The sequence below is a fragment of the Denticeps clupeoides genome, chromosome 4 (genome assembly GCF_900700375.1).
Source record: "Denticeps clupeoides chromosome 4, fDenClu1.1, whole genome shotgun sequence".
In the NCBI taxonomy this organism is placed as follows: Eukaryota; Metazoa; Chordata; class Actinopteri; order Clupeiformes; family Denticipitidae; genus Denticeps; species Denticeps clupeoides.
Genome location: NC_041710.1, coordinates 22,698,072 through 22,710,001, shown reverse-complemented (window position 1 = coordinate 22,710,001; position 11,930 = coordinate 22,698,072). Strand labels below are relative to the sequence as shown.

The window sequence follows — 11,930 nt, the reverse complement described above, 5'->3', positions numbered from 1 at the left end:
ATCCACTCCTGATAAATGTGCGTAAAAAATGAATTATGTGCACACACACACATCTGAACACTGGTGAATGGGGTGATGCCCAGAGACGCCCAAAAACCGGCAGGCGTCATTGAGTATCTTTTCAAAATGCGGTCCGGTAGACAGAGTGTACCGCAGGAGTGGTGTGGGCGAGCGCTGTTTGTGCAGCTTTGAGGAATTTTGGAATATCCTGTTGAATGCCAGAGACAAGGGAACGCCTTAAGATACTTTGAACTGAAAACAGCTGAGAGGGGAGAATTAAATTGTACTCAGTGCAGTGTGAATAGCCAATATGAACTATTTCATGTGGATGCCAAATACGTTGTGTTTCAGGATCAGTGTCAATGAAAGGTCGTCTCTGCATTTACAGGTTTGAAGGTTTCTCCTGAGGCCATCATTCAGATGGTATCTTGGCTGAAATCATCATAATAATGATTGTATTCAATATGAATGCAGTGAACGGTTTTATAAAAAATGAAGACAAAAGACTGTAAGCTAGTAGTTTAAAACTGATCTTCATTACACTGAGGACACAATTCCCCCTAACAGTCTAAAGACACTTACATTTATATATAGGGTGGTAGTAGCCTAGTGGGTAACACACTCGCCTATGAACCAGAAGACCCAGGTTCAAATCCCACTTACTACCATTGTGTCCCTGAGCAAGACACTTAATTAAAGTGAAGTGATTGTCACATGTGATACATGCACACAGTGAAATTTGTCCTCTGCATTTAACCCATCACCCTGAGTGAGTAGTGGGCGGCCATGACAGGCGCCCGGGGAGCAGTGTGTGGGGACGGTGCTTTGCTCAGTGGCACCTCAGTGGCACCTTGGCGGGTTGGGATTCACTCTGGATAAGGGCGATAAATGCTGTAAATGTAAATGATGTAAATGTACATTTCGCAGAACTAGTGATTTGTAAATGTGTTTGCTGGTTGTAAAACTGTGGAGAATTACAATTAAAAAAAAAAAACTCTCTCTCTACACAGCACTGTACTCAAAACCACTCCAACCTGATGTTACCTGGCATGAAAGAGGCATGGCACAATAGAGGTTTAAAGAATGATCAGTTTCTAATTTATTAACACCAGTAAATTATTATTGCAGTTATATGTAAATATTGTGTGTAAAAAAGGTACCAATGTTACAGAGAAAACCAAAATGAAAGACAGGAGGAAAAGACAGAGAAAAGACAGAAAAGCCTGAACCAAGCTTCAGAGACATCACCTGATCCAGGAGAAAAAATGGGTAGAGAGAAAAGACTCAGAGACTGATGGGAAGATTCCCCTCAGTTCCCGATGGAAAAAAGAGAATGAAAAGGTCCAGAGACCACAAGTGAACATTATTTTATACATTTGTCACAGACCAATCAGAAATTAGTTGTTTCTGTCTTGTCACGCCCCCGGTGTCTCCCGTCTGTGGCAGACAAATGCGGGGCGGGGGATCTCAAAACACATGGCTGGCATTTCACACCTCTTGCCATTTGGAAAATGGAGGTGTTGAACCTCTACGCAAAACAAAGGTGCAGAAACGTCATGGCCCTACGACGTCCCCATCTTACACGGGGATGGATTTTGACCTGACAGTGAAGCCCATGTTGTGTGTGTAGGTGTGTGCGCAAGGAATGATATGACTCTTCTCTCCAGTTACATATACACTTATGCAACTAATCAGGGTGGTAGTAGCCTAGTGGGTTAACACACTCGCCTATGAACCAGAAGACCCAGGTTCAAACCCCACTTACTACCCATTGTGTCCCTGAGCAAGACACTTAACCCTAAATTGCTCCTGGGGAGACTGTCCCTGATTGTAAGTAATCCCTTACTGATTGTAAGTCGCTCTGGATAAGGGCGTCTGATAAATACCGTAAATGTAAATGTAAAAATGTAAATGTAGAACCAGTGCGTGTGTGTGTGTGTGTAAGTTTGATGGGCATTTTAAGTGCTACTTCTGCTGTCAGTGCTTTCTTGTGTAATGCTCTATAGGTCAGAGGAGTGAATCTTCTCTGCCTCGGGGTTCTCAGTGCTGCTACAAAGACATTTTCTGCATTAAAGCATGGCAATAAAACACAATTACACATGATTTACCAAAGGATTGTGAGCACATATCCAGCCAATCAGAAGGGACTGTAAAGACGACACTGACACCAGTTGTCTGAACATCACTGATGACCTTTACAGACTTCAAACAGAACACACAGAGACCGAGTCTTCACAGAGTCTTCAACATTCTTCTAAGGATAATGCGGTCACCTTCTCATTCTTAAACAACTATGATGGAAGACACATGCTATGGGTTTGGAGAGAATCATGTAAATAAAGTCATTGAAGGAAATCATAGAAGCCTGGAAGAGAGGTAGATAACAGTCATCTCAGCAGATGCGGATGCGGTTGTAGAACAGCACTGAATGGATGAGAAAGCTCAAAGACAATATTATAGCCCAATGGAAAATGGTCATGTGGACAATTTGGGGTGAAAGGGGCTCCCATCACGCATAGTCCCAGCTGATGAGGGGTTGCTCCGGCTGAACTGAGTTAGGAATCTTTGTGATGTCCTGGAGAAACCACTTTTACTCAGACACAGATGGCCATAACCCTATAATTACAATACATTGTTGTGATATTGTTAGCGAAACACACAACCTGCTTTTAACCATCATGACAGGTGCCCGGGGGAGCAGTGTGTGGTGACGGTGCTCAGAGAAATAAAGGGACACACAGGGTACAATGTTAAACCTGTTCCTTTCAGTTGATTGTACCTAAAACGTACAGGACAGATCCTTTGGGATATCACGTTGTACCTTTAAAGGTACATGATTTGGGAAATTCCATATTTATAACCATGAACCCGCAGCACATGGAAATGATCCCAACAAAACAGCCAACAAAAATGCTTGTAAATTGGTAGGTTTAATAAATAGTGATAGCATGGCTAGAGGATTTTTCAAAAGTGGCTGATGTTCAAGCTACAACATCCACGATGTGTAGAATTTCAGTGGGATTTTTTGTGTGTAAAATAAACAGAAGTTACTTTGCCAGCTTCAGTTCGACGTTTAAATGCGCCATGAAATTGTGGAATGCAACCTATGACACTTGAATGAAAAATGCACCTCTGGACATTTTAAGGGGCGGGAACTGCAGTGTCCGGCGCCCAGACACGGATTCACGGCCGAAGGCAAGTATTCCCAACCCTCTATTTTCCCAAGATTCAACCACGAGCGCGTGACTGAAATGAACATGTAGGTAACATAAATAAAATATCTCATAAAAAAAGTCTGAGGGAACAGTTAAGGACGAGTGGACAGGCGCAACTGTAACCTGATCCCACCTCTCTCTCTCTCTCTCTGCCCCCTCTCCCCCTTCCCTCTCTCTCCCTATCGGTCTCTCTAAGCTCCCTCTCTCTCCCTCCCTCTCCTCTCTCCTCTCTCTCCTCTCTCTCTCTCTCTGCCCCCCTCTCTCCCTCCCTCTCCGTTCTCTCTCACCCTCTTTGCCTCTGCCACCCTCTCTCTCTCCCTCCCTCCCTCTCCTCTCTCTCTCCCCTCCCTCTCTCTCCTCTCCTTCCCTCTCTCTCTCCTCCCCCCCCTCTCTCTCCTTCCCTCTCTCCCTCCCCCCTCTCTCTCTCCCTCCCTGTCTCTGCCCCTCTCTCTCCTCCTCCTCCCTCTCTCTCTCTCTCCTCTCTCCCACTCCCTCCGGTCTCTCTCTCTCTGCTCTCTCTCTCTCCCTCGATCCTCAGTCTCGGATCTCTCTTCCTTCCCGTCCCGTCCCCCCCATCTCTCAAGTCTCCTACCTCCCTGGCTCCTCCAGTCCCTCCTTCTCTCTCTCTCCCTCTATCGTCCTCCTTCGCCATCTCATCCCTCCCCCCTCTCCTCTCCCCACTCCCCTCCCTCTCTCTCTCCGTGAGGTGTGGCTCGAACCTCCGGCCACACCGCTGCGATGCGTCCCGCTCTGCTCCTCTGTTTCTGCGTCCTGTCCGCCTGCGCCGCCGCGCCGCTGCGCTGCGAACCTGGAGGACGAGGCTTTAGGTGACGTATGCCGCTTCAAACGCAGAGGCGTTTCACTTCTCGTCCTCCCACGAATGATGAAACGGTTTCAGCGTTTTTCAGAGTTCGGAGGCTCAGTTCTTTTCAGCTCAGTTAAAGTCGCAAACCGACCCAACCCAGCAAGCCCAGGATGATAATTAGAGCCGAGGGTGGCCTGTATTACCGCATGGAAAGCCCCACTTTGCTTCCATCTTAGTGCTGAGCTGCTCTCTGCGTTGTGACCCTGTCCTGTGTCTGTAATTTGCTGTTTGGTTTGCAGGACGATGCTCCATCCCAACAGAAGAAAAACGTAAGACCATACTTTCCACGTTCATTTCATTATGAAGCCATGCTACCAGCAAACAGGTCGTGCTTGATTGTGAGACAGTGGTTTGTTTGGCTGTCGTTTGGCATCTCTGCTAAGAGTGTTTCCGTGTTGAGACGTATTTGGTGTAGGCGATCTCAACTGTTACGAAGTGCATTAAAATGACAGCCACAAGGACTAAGTACTTCTTACGGGTGGTAGTAGCCTAGTGGGTGACACACTCGTCTATGGACCAGAAGACCCAGGTTCAAATCCCACTTAAATCTCACACTGTGTCCCTGAGCAAGACACTTACATCCAGTAGTTACAGGGACAGCCACCCCTGGAGACACTGGGTCTTGTGTCTTGTTCAGGGACACAATGGTAGTAAGTGGGGTTTCATTCTCGGTTTCCCACTACCAGTTGTGTATATACAGTACAGGCCAAAGTTTGGACACACCTTCACATTCAATGTGTTTTCTTTATTTTCATGACCATTTACGTTGGTAGATTCTCACTGAAGGCATCAAAACTATGAATGAACACATGTGGAGTTATGTACTTAACAAAAAAAGGTGAAATAACTGAAAACATGTTTTATATTCTAGCTTCTTTGCTCTGATTACTGCTTTGTACACTCTTGGTATTCTCTCAATGAGCTTCAAGAGGTCGTCACCTGAAATGTGGAATTTTCCAACAGTCTTGAAGGAGTTCCCAGAGGTGTTTAGCACTTGTTGGCCCCTTTACCTTCACTCTGCGGTCCAGCTCACCCCAAACCATCTCGACTGGGTTCAGGTCCGGTGACTGTGGAGGTCAGGTCTCCACTTTTTGTTAAGTACATAACTCCACATGTGTTCATTCATAGTTTTGATGCCTTCAGTGAGAATCTACCAACGTAAATGGTCATGAAAATAAAGTAAACACATTGAATGAGAAGGTGTCCAAACTTTTGGCCTGTACTGTATTCATGTGAGTCGTGTCTGGCAACGATTGCGTTCATTTCACGAAATGCATTCGTATCAGCGACTTGCATCGATGTGGCGCTTGGCTACTGCCAGGACATGCCATACAGCCACACCATCTTCCCCAACATCGTGGGCCACCGCAGCCGACAGGAGACCGAGATGGGCGCAGAGTACCTGCTGCTCAGCGTGGTCCACGGCCTGCTGAACGGCGAGTGCTCCCCCGACATCCGCCTGCTGGGCTGCTCCGTCCTGGCCCCACAGTGCCGGGGCGACCGCATTCGGAGGCCCTGCCGGAGCAGCTGCGAGGAGGTGCGCAAGGCCTGCGGCCACGCCTTGGAGGGCATCGACATGGCATGGCCCTTCTTCCTGGACTGCGACCGCTTCTTTGTCAGTGACCAGGAAGGCTGTTATGACCCGCTGGCTGACCTGAAAGGTAACGTGCACCCTGGTTTTAAAGAAAGAAAGAAAGAAGAACATTCCAACCGTTTTCCAGACCGCCGGTGAATCAGCATTATTCGCTCGTTCTGCTTCCCCAGCCAGGCAAGAGGTTGCATTTGCCAACTTCTCTGGTGAGCCCTCCACCATCATCCAGTTCATCTACCACACCAATGCCCAGATGGTGAACGTCCTCAAACGGACAGCCGCCAAGTGCTCCGACATCTCCCGTACGTACAGCATCGGCCGCAGTGCCGAGGGCAAAGACCTGCTGGTGATTGAGTTCTCCACAAACCCTGGACACCACGAGCTGCGTGAGTACTTCAGCGACATAGAGTCCTGCTTCTGTCAGCCAGCTTTGGTGATGTCACCGACAAAATCATAAAAAACATTACAAAGCTCTGTTACTCTAGAAAATGTCTAGTCTTACATGTCTTACAATGTAGACGTTCCGTTCCGTTTTCAGTTGTAAAAAGTCCGCTGCACCCCCCTCCAGTAGAAACTCACGAGGCCCTATTTTCAAATTGAGGCTACACGCCCAGCACGTGGCGTTTGGAAGGTCAGGCTTCCTTAGGATTTAAATCTTTTACTTTACTAGGGGTCGCCACAGCAGGCACCTTGACCGCACAGTTCACGGCAAAGGTTTTACGCCGGATGCCCCTCCTGGCGCAACCCTCCCCGTTTACCTGGGCCTGGCACCTTCATGGTCATCTTCAGGATTTACATAAATAGGATAGGATAAAAAATCTGTTTATATTGGTAAATCCTGAGGACAACTTTAATCTTAAACTGTAAAACAAGCTTCACACTTAAAGTAATAAAGTAAAGTAAAGTGAAGAGATTGTCACATGTGATACACAGCAGCACAGCACACAGTGCACACAGTGAAATTTGTCCTCTGCTTTTAACCATCACCCTGAGTGAGCAGTGGGCAGCCGTGACAGGCGCCCGGGGAGCAGTGTGTGGGGACGGTGCTTTGCTCAGTGGCACCTCAGTGGCACCTTGGCGGATCGGGATTCGAACCGTCAACCTTCTGTTTACGGGGCCGCTTCCATAACCGCTAGGCCACCACTGCCCCGTTACTGTAATAGTGGCCGTTACTTTCGAGTTTGTGCTCAACTTTTAACAATATGAAACAATGAACCTTATCAATATTACAATGTATTTACTGGCTGCTAATTCATGGACATTTGGTAAATGGGATGTTCTTCCGTGGTTACGCACAAGTCTTACGATATATTTTGAAGGTCGAAAGATGACTAAAGTCGGAGCGGCTGAAGAAATGTTATGTTCTGTCCCACAGTGAAGCCGGAGTTCAAGTATGTGGGGCAACATGCATGGAAACGAGGTGCTGGGGCGGCAACTGCTCATCTACCTGGCGGAATACCTGTGTTCAGAATATCTGCTGGGAAACGAACGGATCCAGACGCTAATAAACACAACGCGTATCCATATCCTGCCTTCCATGAACCCCGATGGCTACGAGCTGGCCAGTGCTGAGATGGCTGATCGCAGTGATCCCGAACTCGACCAAGATGTAAAGATGAGACGTTTACTGTATTTGACACAGGAGCAAAAAGATATTGTGTCATTAGCTATACTGTACTGTACTGTACTATACTGTACTGTACTGTACTGTACTGTACTACACTGTACTGTACTGTGCTAGTATAGTTTTTAGTCTCTGATTATGATGCTATACCGTGAGATATATTTCAGTGTATAGCACCACCTCTTGTATTTGTCCTAAATATTTATTTATTGAATTGGTATCAATTATGACGTAATTAAAATAATTGAAGAAACAACATATCACAATATGTTGCTACTAGATGTGAATTAATAACCTGTGAAGATATTCAAATAGATGTGTCAGATATTGATTGTGAGATATTGTCACGCACAAAAAATAATTTCAGCCAATGATACTGGCAAGTTTGAACTGTGGTGTAATACGTGATTAATATGTAAACAGGGTGAACCATGAAATCTGCAAAAAGAGCTGCTTAAAAGCAGAATGTTTTAATTTTTACATCCTTGTGAGGAAATTCATTTTACAACAGCTGACAAAAGAAGAATGAACACAAAACCAGTAATCATTAATACAACTTTTAATGTGTGAAATATTCAGGCTCAGTATTTCAACGGGTGGCTGAATGGCAGACGCAACTCCCAGAACATCGACCTGAACCGCAATTTCCCAGACCTCACCAGCATCGCATACAGCCGCCGCCGATACAGGCAGTTCAGGATTGACCACATTCCAATACCAGATTCTTTCTGGTTCAATAAGGTAGCCGCACTTGAAGAATGTCGGTTTGTCTCCAGAATCCAATCAATAAACCACAATTGTGTTCAGCACACCAAGGCTTCCTAACTTGCAGGTGGCTCCAGAAACGTACGCAGTGATGAAATGGATCAGGTCTATCCCTTTTGTCCTCTCTGCAAGCCTGCATGGTGGAGAACTTCTGGTGTCCTATCCTTTTGACTTTTCTAAACATCCCCATGAGGACAAGATGTTCTCCCCCACGCCTGATGAGCAGGTAAGGCTGAGGTGTTCAGACCAGGGCACCTTCTACTTGCATGCTTATTTAAGGAGCTTTCGTTGGTAGACACAGTTCACCATGGGTACCCTAACTGGTCTGTGGCTGCAAAGTCTCCTTCACTAAGCAACTTTCAGCTGTTTGACCTTCAGAAGCTTGTCAGTCAGAGCAGATGTTATGTCATCACAATATGGACCTTGTGAAGTCATCCAAGGCCTTATTCTTGCCCAACACATCATTTTTAAGGACAAGGACTCTTGCTACTTTATATGAAGGTTCCTCAGGGAAATTCAGTTTATAGCAGCAGTACACCACAATACAATACAAGATATATTAAGAAATAAGAAATATGATCAATAAAAATTATACAGATAATAATAGTATAATAATATGTTTGTGATAAAAGTAATAATTAAATAATTGCTGATCTATGTAGGTTAAAATGATTTTGCAACGTGCTCCTCCTGTCACATCAGCAGTATGCATTTTCACATTTCTGCACATTAGATTTAATTAGAACAGTCATTTGCAGTACAAAAAGTGGTCCTAGAATCGTCTCACTGACACATCACTTCCCAGATGTTTAAGCTGTGTGGCCAGGACCTACGCTGATGCCCATGCCAACATTGGCCAGCAACAGCACAGGACAGATGCGGTGCTTCGTTCGCTCACAGAGGAGGCATCATTAATGGCGCGGAGTGGTATAGTTTTTGCTGGAGGTACGTAGCTCCTCTCTTTCATATACAGACAGATTTATTGAGGTATAATATATATTTTTTTACTTTTGTAGGTATGGCTGATTTTAATTATTTGCATAGCAACTGTTTCGAGCTCACAGTGGAGTTAGGCTGTGAGAAGTTTCCTCCGGAGGACGAATTGTACCCTGAATGGCTTCGAAATAAAGAAGCTCTTCTTAGTTTCATGGAGGCGGTGAGTCCGATCTGTTCAGCCCTGAGCAGCTAAAACACGTTTCTAGCATGGCAGGATCTATGTCTATACTGTCAGGTCCAAAAATATTGAGACAATTCTAATCTTCTTGGCTCTTTACATGTGCTTTAAATGCATAGTCCGCTTCAATTTTAGGGTATTTACGTCCAATCAGTTGAACAATGTTGGAATTACAACAGTTTGTATATGTGCCTCCCACTTTTTAAAAATGGCAAATGAAAGGTCTAGAGTTCATTTCAAGAGGGCTATTTGCATTTGGCCCAATCGGCTGCTGTCAATTGTCAATATGAGATTCACAGAGCTGTCACTATCAGTGAAGTAAGTAATCTTTAGGATGAAAAATAAAATAAAAAAAACAAACATCAGAGAGATTTCAAAAAGGTGTTTCCAATATCATCTGTTTTGAACGCACCGGTGAGCTCGGCCACAGAAAACAGATCCGTTGTGGTGGTGTGTAGAACCAAAAAGATTAGATTTGTGTCGATGTCCCAATAATTACAGAAACCACTGTATTACTATTATATCGCAGGTTCACCAAGGCATTAAGGGAGTAGTAAAAGATGAGTTTGGAAATGGTATCAAAGGAGCTACCATATCAGTCCGAGGAATACGACATGAGGTCACTACAGGTAAGTTCATACAGAATTCATGCGGAGAACACTCACGCTGTTCTTCAAATTGGGAAGGTCATGTTTTGACAGTAATAACTTTTTGTCAGCAGCCATCTCTGTACATCCAGTTAGACACATTAATTAAATTACTTTCAGCTTTTGTAAAAGTCACTGTGTGTACCGAATGAACAATACAATATAAAGTGAAGCATCACCCCGTCTCTCCACCCTTTCTCTTCTCTTTGCTGCAGCTGAAGATGGTGACTACTGGCGCCTACTAAATCCCGGCGTACATGTCCTCACCGCCACTGCGTCAGGCTACTCCAAAGTCATGAAACGGGTCAACCTGCCACACAACATGGACAAGGCAGGTCGTGTAGATTTTGTCCTTAAGAAGGTGTCTCTGGAGCCAGACGTGGATGATCTCTACATACCCGGCGTGGAAACCTATGAGCGCTTTGACCCATATAACCAGTTTGAGAGCTATAGGGATCGGGAGAACGGGGAGGAGAGGCAGGAGAAGCCCTGGTGGTGGAGCTACTTTACCCAGACAAGTGGCTCTTCTCCTACCTGGCTCCTCAGGAACTTCTAGGGTTTCCTGTGACCTCCTGACACACACTGAGGAGCTGTGTTAGAACAGCTCGGGCTGACTGAGGTACTTAATAAGCAATCACCCTGCACAGTAGGCTAAGCACAGAAGCTGTAATTAGATTGGAGTGAGAAAATGAACACATTTCTATGTTGTGAATATAGTTTTCTTTGTTTTGTTATAATATTATAATTGACCCTCTAATAAGTACATGGTGGTGAGCAAGTAGATTTGTGAGCTCGAGCTCCACCACACTAGATTTTTTGGGATTTTTTCTAAATTCAGGGGCAAATGCTTTCATTTTTTTAAACATTCTGTCCTGATCAAGACTGAGCTTGCCTGTGAGCTGTGGTGGGGCAGTGTGCTACATGCACAGACCTGGGTTATGTCCAATATTATTTCCACATATATTCCAGAAACATTCCTTTCAAAATCTATCTACTGCAGTTATTATCATAGTGAGCACAGGGACTTTTTATATTACCTGTATGTGTTTTCTGTTTTATTAAAGTTATCAGCTTATTAATCAGTAATCAGTAATAAGTCATTTCTAGTGTCACTGAAATTGTCAGTAGATGGCGACAGAGTCCATGTTAAATATATTTTTCAGACATTTTCACATGGATTTGCATATGCTAGCATGAATGTTTTGATATACTAATCTATAATCACACTCTAATATGATTCCAAAATATGAATAAATTAGTTTAAATTCAAATGAAATTATCTTTTTTATTTATATAGCATGCGTTGTTTGACTTTATATAGCCAGTAAATTTCTTGTTTTCATTACGCTTTTCATTCCAGTGTTTTATGTGTGGGTTATGTGTCATCTGTGGCCTGCACTGGGGGCACAATCACATCCACTGACAAACTCCTTTTGGTTCCACATCTCTGCAAACCTCCTGAGAGGGTCCAGTGAGAAGTGGCGTGTAAATTAAAGTGGTGGTAGTGGTGCTGACTGCAGAGTCTCATGCTCAGGGACTGGAGTCCATTTACAACATTTAAGGCCTGGTCTTATGTGACTTCAAAAGGCATCTGTATAAAAGTTCCTAGACCCAAACAGGATAGGTATTACCACATGGGTGTTGCTTGTGTATTTATTTAGTCAAATACATACTTTAAATTTAAATACTAGATTTTTTTGCAGTTAAAAAGTCTTCCCAATGTGATCTTAAGAAGTGACTGCATCATTATATATTCTTATATTATCGTATTTTATTTAGCACACACACATATAAATATATATAATGATAATACTCAAACATCAAGTAAACATCACATTAAATATTATATAAAAGGTTATAATAAAGTAATGTATATAACTTTTTTGGAAACTGTTTCCACTATCCGTAATTTCCAGATTCATAATTTACATATGATTAAATAAACAAAACTTTTGTTTAAACATTCAATGACAATTTTTTGTACATATTATTGAACCCAGATTGCAAAATGTAAGTTGATAGAGTCACAGTACTGTACATATATGTGTG

General features: G+C 44.0%; 1 protein-coding gene across 1 annotated transcript; it reads left to right on the top strand.

Annotated features, from left to right (window-relative positions):
• The first annotated feature begins 5,265 nt into the window (after window positions 1-5,265).
• On the top strand, window positions 5,266-11,115 carry LOC114787552 (carboxypeptidase Z-like). Its single transcript, XM_028975171.1, is given in 11 exon segments — window positions 5,266-5,741; window positions 5,845-6,057; window positions 7,047-7,069; window positions 7,071-7,280; window positions 7,875-8,036; window positions 8,128-8,297; window positions 8,875-8,926; window positions 8,929-8,987; window positions 9,048-9,216; window positions 9,764-9,863; window positions 10,097-11,115. Coding segments are annotated over 11 exon segments (1,968 nt in total). The 5' UTR covers window positions 5,266-5,272; the 3' UTR covers window positions 10,438-11,115.
• The last annotated feature ends 815 nt before the right edge of the window (window positions 11,116-11,930 follow it).